The 16,022-nt window shown below is 42.8% G+C and overlaps 1 protein-coding gene across 2 annotated transcripts in view; it reads left to right on the forward strand.

Moving 5' to 3' along the window:
* Positions 1-16,022, forward strand: part of ATP10A (ATPase phospholipid transporting 10A (putative)) — a 114,606-nt gene that overhangs the window by 45,116 nt on the left and 53,468 nt on the right. Inside the window, exon 2 of one of the 2 annotated variants that reach the window (XM_080579646.1) lies at positions 385-589. In XM_080579646.1, coding sequence (XP_080435772.1) covers positions 385-589 — 205 coding nt within the window. Of the gene's footprint in view, positions 1-384; positions 590-16,022 lie in introns of those variants that run through there. The other variant, XM_080579647.1, reaches the window with a different exon arrangement.

The following is a 16,022-nucleotide window of genomic DNA, read 5'->3' on the forward strand; positions in this document are numbered from 1 at the left end:
AAAAGGACTGTGTCCTTTCCCTGTAGAGCAGGTAGGACTGTGTTTTTTCCATGACATGTCCTTGTAATCCTAGGTCTAGTGACAAATACTGGAATTTTCTTTCATTAACGACTTTCATCTCTTTCATCTAAATATCACATGGTACTTTGGGCCTTAAAGAGCATCTGGTTTTCTTAGAGGACTTGGGAACTCTGACCTGGGGCTGAATTGGTGACAAGACACCTCCTGGCAGCCTTCATAACCTTTTGCTGGCATAACTTGAGAGTACCTGAGGACCTTCCAAAGGCACCGTATTCCTGTTACAAATTAAATTGTATAGTATGTGAGGCATTCTAGTCTATGTATATTTTTTTAATGTCTGTTCTATAAATGTCTTTTTTCCAGGAATGAGAAGAAATATATAAGCAGATACTGGAAAGAAGTGCAAGTTGGAGACTTTGTTCAGCTTCGCTGTAATGAAATTATACCTGCTGATATCTTGCTGCTCTCTTCAAGTGATCCCGATGGGCTGTGCCATATAGAAACAGCTAACCTGGATGGTGAAACTAACTTAAAACAGAGACAGGTGGTGAGGAGGTTCTTAGAGCTGGTAAGTCACCCTTCTTGGCTCTCACTTAAGATAAGAATTTGTTTCAGGTGAGTTAACTGTTCACCAATCCACTTCACACCAGCTAAATCTGCTTTTTCTAGGAGTGCTAATGAGTTACTGTTATGGTTGTCATTAAACACCGGCACTTGCCAGCAGCTGACCTCATAATAGTATCAGAAGTTTTACCATAATTTTTGTTCCCTGAATTTGAATAGGAATTATCTGGGGCAATTGTGTGCGGTTGGAAAATGTTGGGGGGTTTTGCTGGCTTCTATTGTAGCTTGATTTTCGAAAACATTTTAACCGCCCAATGAGAAGATACTCAAATATAAACAAACTACTTTTCCTGCCTGCAGACCAGATCAGTTTCAGTTGAGAATTTTGCCTAAAACTCTTGTGCTGCAGAATCTCTTTCCAGCACTTAAAGCTTGTAAGATTTAAAGGGGCAGGATGCATGCCTTCTGGAGGTGTGTGTGCTGAAAATCTGTTTTATTGCTCTCTCACTGTACTTATCTCTGCCCAGCAGCACTGTTTTAAAACAAAACAAAATCCAGCAGTTCAGTTGCTGTCAGCAGAATTAGCGGAAATTACCTGAAGGAAATTACTTGATTTAACAATCTTACTGAAATAGTATTTATTTGTATGCCCTCCTTTCCCACCTCTCCTGCAAAGTAACCCCAGTTTCCTGTATTTTGCTGTGAAAAAAAAAAAAATTATTTTATAAAATTCAGCTACATCTTTTTCCCTCATAATTCTCATTTGAGAGATTTTGCAAACAATGGGAGCTTCTGCTCTTACCACTGTCATCAAAGGTTAACTACAGAAGCCTATGGCTGTCCTGATATGTATCAGTATTAATGAAATTGTAGCCCAATCAATAGGATAAAAATCAATGTGCCTTCCAAATAACGGTTTATGATAGACAGAGCCTTTCTGTGAATAGCTTGTAAAAATGTTAGATAAAGACTTGTTTAATTGTAAGTGAATTCCACATAGAATTTCAACATCACATGTAAGCTACCACCATGACGAGAAGCTTAATGAGCTACAGGCCAAATGTTTCAAAAACTCTGATTGTTCCAAAGAAGCTAATTAAATTGCTTCTTAAAAGTCCTATCCTGTTCCCACCGAGAGGAAATTTCTCCCAGTGGGTAGAGCTCCAGGGAGGTACTCAGATGATGTGTCCCAGTTCTCTGCTAACGCAGACATCCTGCATGACCTCAGGCACATTATGTAGGACAAAAGCTGTAGATGGCATATAGGCTACTGAATACAGGGATGCTTTCATTATCTTATGTACAGTTGGAAGTTAAGGGCATGGCCCAGCTCTCTCTCAAAAGAAAACCAAGGAAGGTACCAGCTGCCCCATTCATCCACAGCAGATGGCTGGATTTTCATGATCCAAGACCTTCTGACACACAGCAGAAGGTGTTGGTAAATACAGTGAAAGAAAATGATGTATACAAGTACAGAGCATCACAAGAGGATGCCTGGAGGAATCCCTTTTACTTCATTAGGATCCACGGCTTCCCTGACAGCAGGCAGGGTTCAGCACTTGGAATGTGATTCCTGGGGGTACCTGTCAACCTTACAAACCCCTGCTCTGGAAGCCATGACCCCTAAATGTGTGCCTGAGCCACGAGCTGTGGAGCCACTCTTCTGTCACTATCCAACAAACACATACATGCATTAGTACATCTTCATTAATGATCTGAATGGTGGAGTCGAGTGCACCCTCAGTAAATTAGCAGATAACACAAAACGGGGGGCAGTGGTGGATTCACTGGAGTGCCATGCCACCATCCAAGGAGATCTCAACAGACTGGAGAAATGGGCTGACAGGAACCTCACGAAGGTCAGCAAAGGGAAGTGCAAAGTCTGACACCCAGGAGGAACACCCCCACCACCGTTACAGACGGGGCCACCCAGCTGGAAAGCAGCGCTGCAGAGCAGAGCCCTGGGGGTCCAAGTGCCCAAGCTAAACACGAGCAGCGATGCTCCCTCACAGCAAAGGTGGCCCGCAGCCTCCTGGGCTGCATGAGGAAGAGTTAGCACCCACAGGTGGAAGGAGATGATCTCCGTACTCTGCTGTGGTGGGCCAGCTCTGGGTTCTGTACAACAGATGCAGACATCCTGGACCAAGTCCAGGTGATTAAGATAGAGTGGAGCATCTCTCATAAAGGGAAGGGCTCAGGAGAGCTGGGACTGTTCAGCCTGGAGAAGAGGAGTCTCAGGGGGGATCTCATCTGTAAATACCTGAAGGGAGGGTATAAAGTGAGCCAGGCTCATTTCAGTTGTGCCGAGTGCCAGGACCAGAGGCCCTGGGCACAAACAGGCCCACAGGAGGCTCCCTGTGAGCACCAGGCAGCACTTCTGTGCTGTGCGGGTGAGGAGCCCTGGCACAGGCTGCCCAGAGAGGGGGTCTGCCTGCTTGGACATCTGCTCTGGGTGGCCCTGCTTGAGCAGGGGGTTGGACCAGATGGCAACCAGAATTCCCTTCCAACCTCAGCCACTCTGTGGTTTGGTGATTCTGTAGTACAGCTTTAGCGGGAAAAGTGGGAAGGGACTATCCCTGCAATCTCGTGTTTGTCACACTTGCGGAGGTTTAAGTTGCTGATCTAAACCAGGCAGCTGAAATCTGGATTTTGTACAGTTTGGCAAGACTTCTAACCTTTAGACTTTTGTGTGAGTGGCAGTGTCGTTTCCTCCTCAGACAGGTTAAAGGTAATCAGAGACTGAATTGAGCCTCACTGGGGAAGAAGGCTGAGAGTGCCCACCAGCCACGCGGCTAGGTTTATGTGCCAAGCAGCAGAGTCAATGTATACGTGGCATGGCTTACTCAGCCATACTTTATTCAATGGCACCTGAGCAGGCATTCTGAGGAAATCAGTTAACTTGTAGGTACTTGTAGTCAGCTTTGTAGACACCTAACACTCTCTTTCCAGCCCATCCTCATATATTTTAGTTCCCTGTATCATAAGATGATCATGGAACTTTTCCATCCCAGAAGTATGTTCCCAAATATGTGGATAAGTTATTTCTTAAAATAAATTCTAGATCACAGGATGCCTACCTATGGTAGCAGTAGGGTCCGTAGTAATTTGTCAGGGGTTAAACTAGCATCAGTGACAGAAAGCTCATTCATTTCAATGAAAGCAGGACTGGAAAAAGTATTCAAGTATCTCAAGTATTGAAAGAGAGCTTGTAAGAAAACCACACGTGACTAACACCCCTCTCCTAAAATAGCTGAGCAAGCAGGAAATATCCAAGCCCAGGTTCCTGTGTCAATTAACTTGTAGGCAAAGTGCACACCTGCAAGTTCCAAGTCCTCAGTGGCTGCAGCATCACAGAGCCTCTCTGTAACAGTGCCATGTAAGTCATCCAGAAGAATACTTGCCATCCTCATTAAAGTCATGGCCAAAACCTGTCTGAGCACACTGTTAATTCATGCACCAGTGTTACATTCCTCACCCGATATTAGTAATGGTGGGTTCTTACTATTTCTTGAAGGTGTTACCCTCCTGAGAGTTATGCAGTGGGATACAGGACGCTGCTTGGGAAATGTTGGATGAGTATGAGGCCCACAGCCACATGGCGTGGAATAGCAAGGTGATACTTAGGTTGTGAAGTTCAGTTCCCATCTGGGTATGTCTAAGTCACCACAACTGGAGAGGGCTTATTGTTAGATCTCATAAAGTACTTTGGAAGACCGACATTTTCTTGTACCACACGCTGACCAGCCTTTTACCAAACCTCAGCAAAGCTCCTTCCGAAATCTTTTCTAGGACCTGCATCCCAAGCTGCTCATGCATTGGACAAGAATGCTTCTTTATTTTTTATTAACATTTTACACGACAGAATAACTTGGTTATGCTTGTAGCTCTTTGGTTCTGTCTCACTCTACAGCCTTGTTGTTCAAGCAGGAAGACAAACAAATAGATTATGTAGTCCTGACCCTCTCTTTCCCACACTGCTGAAGTCGTCCCCCACCCTCCTTACAGAAAGACTTGCCTGGTCATGTGGCTTATCATGGGACAAGAAACAAAGATTTTTTGGAAGCTTCTTCTTAAAGTATCAGCTGCCCATAGCAGTCTTTGAATGATGTCTCTGTAGCAGTATCTCAAACCTTTAAAAGAAGCTGTGTTACAAAGCTTGGCATTTCTGCGTTTCTTATATGAACTAACTGATTGCTTCTGAGCACGTGCCTGTGAAGTAGGTCAATAAAGGATAGCTATTTCTATACCCACAGCTCTACTGGGCATGGGAAAGGAGTGGGGGCAGAGGCAGGAATAGTTGTTTTAAGCCACTTTTATTGCTTCCTACTTCTGCCGCTGCCCTGTGCCCACCCATGCAATTTACAGTCCCACAGGTCTACTGCAGGCTGTTTTCCAGCGAGCTTCATTATCCGTTTGGAATCGCTGAAGTGCAGTGTGCTCCGAGCAGTCCTCCTGCAGCCACAGCACACTCTCCAGTTCCCCCTTTGACAAGAGAGAAAGCCCAGAGCTGTCATATTGGGCAGAAATGTCCTCTAGAGCAACCACTGTTCAGCCAGCATAGTCTGAAGTGTCGCTTTGTGTCTCTTTTCAGCATCAACAACATATAAGATCTATAGTCACAGTGGGTGTAACAACAGGTCTTACTGTTTCCGTCATCCAAACCTTTGTTCAAAAAAGTACCGTTCTGATCTCTCTTTGGCCTGACCCTTGGCAGCAATAAGCAATTACAGAAGCAGTTGTGTATCCTTGTCTCCAGTGTTTTGCAGACATTATTATGCTCTAAACATATGCTCAGAAGATCCAAGATCAGCATTTGTGGGCTTGGATCGGACCTCTCCACTTGTGAATTCCAAGAAACTGTTTTCCTTTATAGTGCAAGTGACCAGAAATACTGCTTATTTTAGTGCTGCTTTGATTCGTCTGAGTAATTTATAGTACACCGGGAACATATTGCTTGTTAGCTTTGTGTTTGTTAACGAATGTGATCTGTCTGACACAACACAGTGCTTTCTGTACACGATTCTACATCCTATCAATAGGCAAGCTGTGAAGAGCCGTCGATACGTTCATTCCTCAGTGGCTTGTACATCTGACAATTCCAGTTAGAGTGTGTACGTCGTTGGACACTCAAGACAGTCAGTCTTGCAAGTAACAAAATTATGCAGCGAGTAGGTTAGAAATAGGAGATTTTTCATTTTTTCCTCCAAGATTTAAAATACTTCAGTCTTGTTATCCAGATACTATAGTGACAGGGTGTGTTAGAAATGTTTAAAATAGTCAGAAATGGATTTCTGCATGCTCTGCCTTTCAAGTCAGAAGGATAGTAGACTGTCGTCACATCCAAACACAGATCAGCTCTGTCTGTGCAGCGTGACACTCTGGAGAGCACAGCTAGGAGAAAGTACTTCACTGAATCCCCCTGTGGCTGATCTAATGGTGTTAGCCATGACCAGTAAGCATCTCTTGGAAAAAAACAAGTGTTTCTTGGTATTGCACCAGTTTCCATCTAATTTCTAACCCACCCTCGCTGCTGTCTAGTCACAGCAGCCATTTCTGGCGCGCTGGATCTAATAGGAGACACATTATGAAAGAAGAATCAATGTGTTTTCTGTATGACTCTCTGGGTTGCTTTGCCACCACACCCTGCATAATTGCGTGTGGAATGTTTTACATGCATGTGAAACATTTTCTCAGCCGCTCTTCATGGAGTGGATAAGCAGATACAGCTTTGACTGCAAAAGCTCAAAACTCCCTTTCAGGTCTCATAAACTTGATTTAGGATATTTTGATAGTATGAATCTAGACTCATGAAAAACATTTACATTTTCTCGCTGCCTTGTAGTACGAAACAAACAAAATACTCCACTGTTTTTACTCAGTATGCCTTTCAACAAAGTCCACAAAGACTCACTGTGGATCCTGGAGCAGCTTATGGTTTATTAACCACTGGCCATGTCCTGGATGTTTATGTGGAAAGCTTCAGGTCAGCTGAAAGCTAAGTTAAATCTAGCAGCTGCCATCCCATTTGAGAAGGCACATGTATCCTCCCTGAGAGCTGGTGGGAGTAGGTGATAGATTTGTTTTCTCTCTTTTTCTCGTAAGAGTAGACCTTTGTTCAAAACAGACTTGTACTAGCATGATTAAACAGGTTTAGATAGGCCTCGCAAATGACTTTGTGGCTGCTTATTTATTTTGTCTAAAAAGCACATTTGATTATGGTGTCTGCCTGTTTGGAGGGTTCATTTGCATGCAGACTAGCACCAAAATAACTCATCAGGCTGATTTACTTGCAAGTCAGTATGTGAACCCTTCTGGAATATGTATAAACTCAGAGCCTATGCTTACTGCAAGCACATTTGCTCTTTTATCCCAGCCTGGAAGCTGGGCTGCGTTTACAGCTCTAGGTTTCATCCAGCCCTACCTGTTGCTGCACAGTGGAGGAAGCATCCAGGATATGGCTGGACTTAGAGAAGCAGTCCCACAGCTCCCTGTTCCAAGCATTAGGTCATTTATATGCCTCTTTCTTTCCCTGTAAGCCCTAGGCAGAAACTGGTCCAGAAGAGAAGACGAGACTGCTTTCTAGAAGGGCTGCACTCTAAGCCTGGCTGTGTTGATGTCTGTAGGCTGCACTATCTATGAGATACTTTGGGAAGGGCAGCTCTTGCTTCTGGCACAAAAACAGCCCAGTGCCTCAGTGTGGATGTTTTTGCATTCAAGCTCTCTTTCTTTCAAACTTTCTCCTAGAAAAGAAAAGAAAAAAGGGAAGGGAAGGGAAGGAAAAAGGGAAGGGAAGGGAAGGGAAGGGAAGGGAAGGGAAGGGAAGGGAAGGGAAGGGAAGGAAAAAGGGAAGGGAAGGGAAGGGAAGGGAAGGGAAGGGAAGGGAAGGGAAGGGAAGGGAAGGGAAGGGAAGGGAAGGGAAGGGAAGGGAAGGGAAGGGAAGGGAAGGGAAGGGAAGGGAAGGGAAGGGAAGGGAAGGGAAGGGAAGGGAAGGGAAGGGAAGGGAAGGGAATTTCTGAGTTTTGATTTAGACTAAAGGAAGTTAAGGTTTCTTGTGTAGCCATCTTTGTTAGTTAAGCTAAGGCAGTGTGCAAGAACAGGTGAAGTTGAAACAGCAGCCTTCCCAGACAGACTAGTTTTCAACTTGCTGATACAAGCTCATTGCCTCAAAGATTCTGACTGAATCTTCTAAATCAACACAAGAATGGGCATAGTTATAACCTCCTTGTCACGACTTGTCCCAGTAATAAACTCACGCTGTCATCATAGAATCATAGAATCACAGAGTGGTTTGGGTTGGAAGGGACCTTAAAGATCATCTATTTTTAACATCCTGCCATGAGCAGACATTTCCCACCAGACCAGGTTGCTCAAAGCCCCATCCAGCCTGGCCTTGAACACTTCCAGGGATGGGGCATCCACAACTTCCCTGGGCAACCTGTTTCAGCACCTTACCACTCTGTGAGTAAAGAATTTCTTCCCAATGTCTAATCTAAACATACTTTTTTTTTAGTTTAAAACCATTACCTCTTGTCCTATCACTATACTCTTTGTCAAAGAGTCCCTCCCCAGCTTTCCTATAGGCTCACTTTAGGTACTGGAACAAAGTAGAGAAGTGCAATCCCCTCCCTCACCCTGCTGGCCACGCTTCTTTTGATGCAGCCCAGGATACGGTTGGCTTTCTGGGCTGCAAGCACAAATTGCTGGCTCATATGCAGCCTTTTGTCCACCAGAACTCCCAAGTCCTTCTCTGCAGTCTCCACTTTGCAGTCTCCATCCAGTTGTCACCCAGCCTGTATTTGTGTGTGGTATTTTCCCAGCCCAGGTGCAGGACCTTGCACTTGGTCTTGTTGAACCTCAGGAGGTTCTCACAGGCCCACCTCTCAAGCCTGTTCAGGTCTCTCTGGATGGCAGCCCTTCGCTCCACTGTGTCAACCACACCAGGCAGCTTGGTGTCATTGGCAAACTTCCTGACGGTGCACTCAATCCTACTGTGCATTGTCACTGATAAAGTTGTTAAATAACACCAGTCCCAATACAGACCCATGGAGGACACAACTCATCACTGGTCTCCACCTGGAGATCGAGCCATTGACCACAACTCTGTGAATGTAACCATCCAGCTAATTCCTTATCCACTGAGTGGTCCCACTTAGGTAAGTGGGAATAGTACTCTGTTATAATCACGTAAATGAGGACTAATCAGCATACTCAGTCATATTTAGACTGTAAGCACTTTTAAAGGGTAGAATCGGGCCACAAGAACAGTGAATGTATTTCTAGCATCTTTTGGGGGTTACCCCTTGTGCCTTGCTTTTTTGCAGTATTTTGAAAAAGTTTACAAGTTTAGGAAAAGTGACTTGAAAATTCCAGATACACACATGTTAAAACAGAAGATTAGTGCTCCGTCCCACACACATTGCCAAAATTAGATTTCCCTGAGGGAAAAAAGAGTTTTTTTTTTAAAAATAACCAAGCAAACAAAAGAAAATAATGTTCTTTCCTATGCAGTACCAGTATATTAAATTAAAAGCTATTTGCTTGCGTTTTAGCTGTGGATTTTAGTGAAACTAACCTTGTAAGAAGACTTGGGTTTGTCAGTGAAAAACACTCGCATGTCAAAGCCTGTGAAGACCTTTGTTAGAGGTCACACCTTGAATGTTCAGTACATTTCTTTGATGGAAGTTGAATCACTATGAAAGACTCTACATCTATACTGTTGTATCTTTTTTTGGATAGCACCATGTTCAGAGATGACTTATGTGGAAACCGTGAACATCACTAGTTAAAGAGGAAGCAACTACCATCTCTCTAACGAAGAAAACGAGCATATAGCAGCTGTGTGCAGAACGTCCTGTTGCAGAGCAGGATCCAAGTCATTGCTTTGGCAAACTCTTGTGCTCTCCAAGAGTCCTAGAGGACTGCTGAGTACAGTTTTTCACTCTACTCTTGGCCATGGCATTTAGTCAGCAGGCTCACACTGGGAGGTGAGGGCAAAGGATGCAAATAAAAAACTAAAGAACGATGGTTCACTTCCTGCTCAGCCAGTTTCGATCAAGGTTGCCATCTCTTTCTGGTTTCCATCGTGCAGGTGTCCAGGCCACAAGTTTGATTGCCAAGAAAGACTAATGAGAGGGACAAGCAATTTGAGTAAATGTGAGACAAAACCTTGGATTCTCGATCTAAGCATTGGGGGTGAAAGGTAGGGTAAAGATCCCGATTCGGAAGGGTGCTGAGTAGCTGATTTTTACCACTGATGTTAGCTGTTTATGCTTTTGTGTTTAAATATGGGTTAAAGGGGCTGAAGTGATGAATCTAAGTTTGAATGCCCTGACTGCGAGGGACCTCCCATCCCCAGGGTAAGACTTCCTGCACCGGTGGAACAGTGGTAAAGCCATGTAAGGAAACGTGTTATGCCAGTGCTTGTGCCGCAGCTGACCTCGAGAGAGGCAGGAGATTTCATTCACTGTATGGCTAGTCTGGCATCTCCTCATTCTGCTGTTTCTCTGAAAAAGTAAAAACAAAGTAAAAAAAAGTAAAAAACAAAGGAGTATTTCAGGTCTGTAGAGAACAAAATGCTGCTTCCTTTCTAAAGAGAAGTAAACATTTACACGTGAAGCAATTTAAGAAGCGGTTTTCCCATTAAAGTCATCTTTTTGTATTGCTTTGTCATGACTTTTCTGATCTCCTGGCCTAATTCAGTTTTACTAAGCAAAAACTCGAACTGTTTATTCCTTCACCATACATTGGCCTCTCAACTGGGAATGGGATATACCTGGAAACTGTTCTCAGCAATTAGGTTTTGTAATATAATGCTGAGAACTTCTGATTTTAGGGCCAGGATCTTTGAAATGGAAGCACATCATAATACTCCTCTCTCACAATCCCAGCTGTGGTATCAAAAGCAGGAGGGTTCACGGTATTATGCCATGTGTACCTGCAGCAATGATGGTATGGTGTCACGTTCCTTTGGAAGCACTGAGGTGTGGAAAGGGTCTGCTTTTCTTCCAGAAAAGGCAGAGGAACATAATGAGGAAGTCCTGCACTTATCTCAGCATCTAGGATATAAGCCTAATCCCACTTCTCTTTTCTCCACCTGCTACCCTCCAATCTACCTTCAGTTTTAGTACTGATAAAGCCACAGAGAGCTGTAGAAATTTGCATTAAAATGTTATTTACATGGGAAGTGGCTGGCCGTATGTCTCAGAACTGTTATTTCAAGAAATTCAAGACAATTTCCGTACATTGGTTATACTCAGGCTCATATTTTCAGGCTCTGTTATGATTCTGTGATGGTCAGTCACTTTTTATATGTGTATATATATGTGTGTGAGAAAGCTATGATTGTCTTGTAGGCTCATGACTTGAGATGATACTGTTCTCTATGAAGATCTATAGTGCTTATACTTCCATTTGGTTTCGAATTAAAAACATCAGTAATGCATGGAGATTTATGGACAGCAGCCTAATTCATTGTTCTTCATGGCACAGTAACAGACTGGTTTATATCAAAGCAGGGAACACTTACCCTTTTGGCTTCTAGGAGGAAGAGATTTTGGTGTTTACCATAAAATGTGGCTAGAAAGCAAATATAAGTTGTCATGAGCATTTACCAGCCTCTACTTAACTTTAACAAACTTCTTTGCGTCTTATATTTTTGGCCTGACTCGATTAAGTAGCGGACTCAAAACCGTGTCTCAAATGGTTAAGCATACTCATGCACCTGTATAGCAGTGTGGCCTGTATGGCAAAGATCACAGGGATCTGACCTGCAGGCTGTTGAAGTGCAACAGGAAGGGATAAAAATGGCTTCGTCCTGCTATTAACTACACAGAGGTGGGTCGTGTCAGCTATTAAGCAACCAAAAGGCATATGGAGTTAGTGGAGTTAGTTTGCGCATGCCAAAGCATGAGGAACTGAACCTTAATCCCTACCCATGTGACAAATGTTTGTCCCCCTCAGATCGTTTCCCAGCTCTGCTGTCCTGTTTTGTAGCTGTCAAGGCCATCATGAATTTCTTTTCATAAAGCCTAGTTTGTATCTAAAAAAAAATCACACCTTGAATTCTTTGAGTTTGACCTTCGCTTCTGGAGTCTTTAGTGTATTGATTGAAAAGGAATTTGATCAATGGCATGATGAGATGGCTCATAGATGAGAACAGATGGACCAGGCAGCAAAGCTCTTGCCCACAATGCTCTCAATGCCGCGTTTGCGTTGGGAGCATTATGAGAGCAGGCGAGGGATGATGGCTGTGGTTACAAGACAGAATTCCAAGCGCAGACTGTATGCCAGTGTCCAGCCTGGAGATATGTTACTTGGGTGTATAACCTCATGCTAGAGACACTAAGGGAAAGGCTGACAAAACTGTAGCAGTGCTGATATGAATGCTGCTCTGTAATATTTGGGATGAAACGTCTGTTTTCATTAGGATTGCTTTTTTGCCTCCATGTTCTCATCTGACTGGTAAGGACTGGAATCTCTCTGGTACTTGGGAGGTTGCTGTATGCTACAGATTCCCATCAAATCTTTCTTAAACATAATGTGTATAGCTCCTTTTGTCATGATTTTCTGTCTTGAGGGTGAGACAGACACATCAGGCTTTGGTGCATGGGACAGCATCCGGACACTGCAGCCTCTCCTGTTAGGTTTTCCTGTTCATAAGGAAAAGCCTTCATTACCAGCCACGCTCGGTCTCCTACTGGGACTCTGGTGATCTTTTTTTGTTTGTGAAGTGATGTAAGAAAGATGCTTGGCACTTCCTTCTTCTTGTTTAAGGGTCTTAGTCCTTCCTACTCCCGTTTCTGCTGGCAGAACTTCATCCCACAAGAAGCTGGACTGGCCAACTGCCCAGCGTGAGAGCAGGAGTAGGCCAAGGTATAATTGGAAGCTGACCTGAGCTGTGTGGTGTTCCCAAGTGAAAATGACCATGCAGTGGTTCTGCCAGTAATCAAGTGAAATTTCTTCCAGCACTTACGAAACACAGCAGAAAGATTGCTAGGAATATCTCCAGAAAGGGGAAAGTCCCAGCGAGTGGGGAGTGTGCCACAGTCTGTGGAAACGGAGAGAAGAAGCCTCCAGAGAAGCAATGCAGGTTGTGTGCAGAGTTTTGTAAGCCCTTAAGAGGCTTGGTCTGTGGTTGAGTTAAGGGCTGAGCTAATACCGAGGTATTACATACAAAACTATGAACCCATTCATTTACTTTAGTGGCTGGCTTTTGATACAGCCAGAAACCGCTTTCTTATTGTCCAGGTCTGGATCCATCCTTCAGCCTCGACGTACTCTGTTTCCTTACTTCTCCCCAGCACTGCTGTGTTCACTGAACTGATTCATTCACATCACTGTAACTTTCAGTGCACTGCTACGGCTTGCCGTCATCCTAAGGGACATCGTAACTTGTGTGTCTGTGTTTTCAGCATTAACGTTTCTTTTGGTAGGGTTGTCTCATGACTGCCTAAAAGCAGCTTCTTCAGCTGTCTGTCGTAGAATTATTGAGGTCCTCGTAGGCCTTACCAACAACACCTTTCTCGTCCTGCAGGTTGACTATTGTGCTGTTCCCTCATACTGGCTTCTACAAAAGGGAAAACTTTTACTTAGTTCAGTGGCAGGAAGATCAGCCCCCTAACGTCTATTTGGCTTGTTCAGCTGTTCCGTTGTTTCTAAATACTGGACATCTCTGTTCCATTTAAACAAACAGTACTGAAAAAAATCCAATTATAGTAGTAGTTGTCAGTGTGGAAAACAAAGCTATTAAATTCTGATGTACAGCTGGATCTGTTTAGTTCCTAAATAGCATAGATCAGACTGTTTCTTCCTTTTCTTGTGAATTAGTGGCACAAATAAATTCTGCCAGAGACTAATGCAGTTTAGACATTAAAACGTTTCACTGTTTTAGTGTATAAACAGTCTGCATGCTTTGGATACATAAAATCAATATGTAATTCCGGTTGCACATTCATAAAAGGTCAGATTAATTTTATATAGTAAATGCAGGGTACTGCTATATAAAGCAATAATAGGATGGACCAATGCATTAGGGGGATACATTCTTATTGCACTTAAAAGCTTTTAAACTGGAAAGCTGTTTTTTGGCTGAGGCAGATTTTTGTCTATTAAATATTTCCTCTGAGTTGCGCCCATGACTCCATTTCTCCCCTTTTGTTTCCTCCAGACATACGCGCCAAAACAAATCCCAGAACCCTTATCCAGCAATTGTACTGCAAGGAGAAGTCTGGATAAGATCCCCACCATAGCCAATAAACAGAATATGATAAATCGGGTAAATGTCACTGTCATGCAAGGGCATCCTGGTGTGCTCATGCTGTCCCACTGGAAGGAAGGACTGAACATCAAACTCTGGTTTCTGCAGCAGCAAAGTAGGGCAGATGAATAAAGGAAAACATTTAATAACTATGCATTATTAATATCACTAGCAGGCCATTAAATCACCCATACAACACACATTTAATGAAGGGGAATATGTTGTTTGAACACTGTGTAATTGTCGAACTAACTCATTTGGCAGAGCAGCATGTTTTGCATCTTGAACTGACAGTTTCGTGAGGTTGCCAGCAGAGCTGGAAAGGCTGGCATTTCACTGTAGAGATTCAGAATGATCTCAGAGCCCTGAAGTCATGTTGGAAAGAGCTAAATTCAGTTGCCTTTTTTGTGACAGATCCCTATAGTTACTTGATTTGCCTACCGATTGGTTTCCCACTCTGTAGAAGAGGCCTTGTGACATCATCTTCCCCTCAACACTTTGCCTTGTTAGAATATAAGCTTTTCATAGGGTGGTGTATCAGCAGTCGCCAGAGACGTAAGGGAGAGCGGTTTGTTTTAAGGAAAATTTTAAAGAAAACACCTTTCCTTTAGCTCTTTCCACTATGTTTTCCTCTCCTTTGTACCTCTGTGTTTCCCCAAGAGACACAGCCCTATTATTGTAGACCTATGTTATTGTTTTAAACGGAACTCCTTATCAGGTTTAATAGGTTTCAGTAGAGCATTGTTAAAGCCTACTTACAAAACCCTTTACATCTGCAATTTAAATGAACTTTAATTTGAAATTCAGCTTTGAAGGAATCAATATTTAGCAGATTTTTGCAATTTGACTAAGTTTGCTTACATATGGAAAACAAGCTTTCCCATTGCTACGTTTAGAGTAGGAATGAATTTCCCATATTTTTAAGAAATTGGAAGGAGTAAGATGTATAGGTAGAGTACTAAACATTTTCCTAGCAAGAAGACTTGTGAAGAAATGAAATACATTCTGTGGAATCCCTGAGTACATAAAATACCTAATATAAGTATCACTGAGTGTCCTTTTGACAAGTTTCAACCTTTCAGAAATACTTATGAGTTCCTAAAATGTCAGCACTTTTTCAGAGGAAGGCAGTGAACTAAGGCTACTTTGGCAAAGTCAAAATGTGAAGTCAGGTATTTGAGGAAAGTCAGTTTCTTCTTATTGAAATAAATTCCCTTTTTTTCTCTCTTTTTTTTTCTCTTTTTTTCTCTTTTTTTTTCATTTTGATATGCCATAATACAGCAGAAGAGTTAAGCAAGAAGTGGTCTTCACTCATGTGATGTATCTTGTCTATCATTTCATTCTGCAGAAACCTTCAGGTTTTCTGTTTTTAAAATGATATTGCCAAGAAATAATTCTTACTTCTAGTGTGAAGTGCATAGTATTTAGTCACCAAAAGCTTCAGAATGTGGGATATATACAACCATAATATGGCGATATGCAGAAATGTTTCTGTGCATTTGTGGCTGACAAAATAATGTATTTCTTCTTGATTTCTGTATTTCTGAAATTCTCAAACCATATGGGAATAAATGATTGAAGTTATTGTGATTTACCTGCATAAAAAGAATTGTGTTGTATCGTGATAGTCACAGCAACAGTTTCCTGGGTTCAAGACCACGCATCACTGGATGAGGCATGCCACCAGTTCCATCTCTTCATTTGCTGTGTCCAGGCCTGTATTCATTCAGTTTTTCAGACAGCATTTAACAACCATCCACCTATTCCCTACATTCTCTAGAGTAAAGGCAAACAGACACATTTTTTGTGTTTCCTGTTTCAAGTAACTTGCATACTCGTGGTACGCAGGTAGTATTAAAGCTTGGACCCCTGTTGGAGGGTGACAATGCTGTCATACCATGATGGTGATGTGAAATTTGAACTCAACAGGAGGAACAGCATCAGTCTTTTCAGAAAACAAAACCAGCAGAAAACAAAATTGGAGCCCATATGAATAATGCTTACATCTGTGTTTGTTGTATCAAAAAAGCAGGAGGAATACCTAACATTTGGAAAAGAATGAAGTTACTCATTTTTTCAGTCTGCAAGTGCTCAGATAGTGTGAATAGGATGGGTAGAGAGTTAGTTATACACTGGTCCAGTTTCTTGAAAAGAAAGGGAAACAAGGGTTCAGCTCCCTTTT

Source organism: Anser brachyrhynchus (genome assembly GCF_964034855.1).
Source record: "Anser brachyrhynchus genome assembly, chromosome: 1".
NCBI lineage: Eukaryota > Metazoa > Chordata > Aves > Anseriformes > Anatidae > Anser > Anser brachyrhynchus.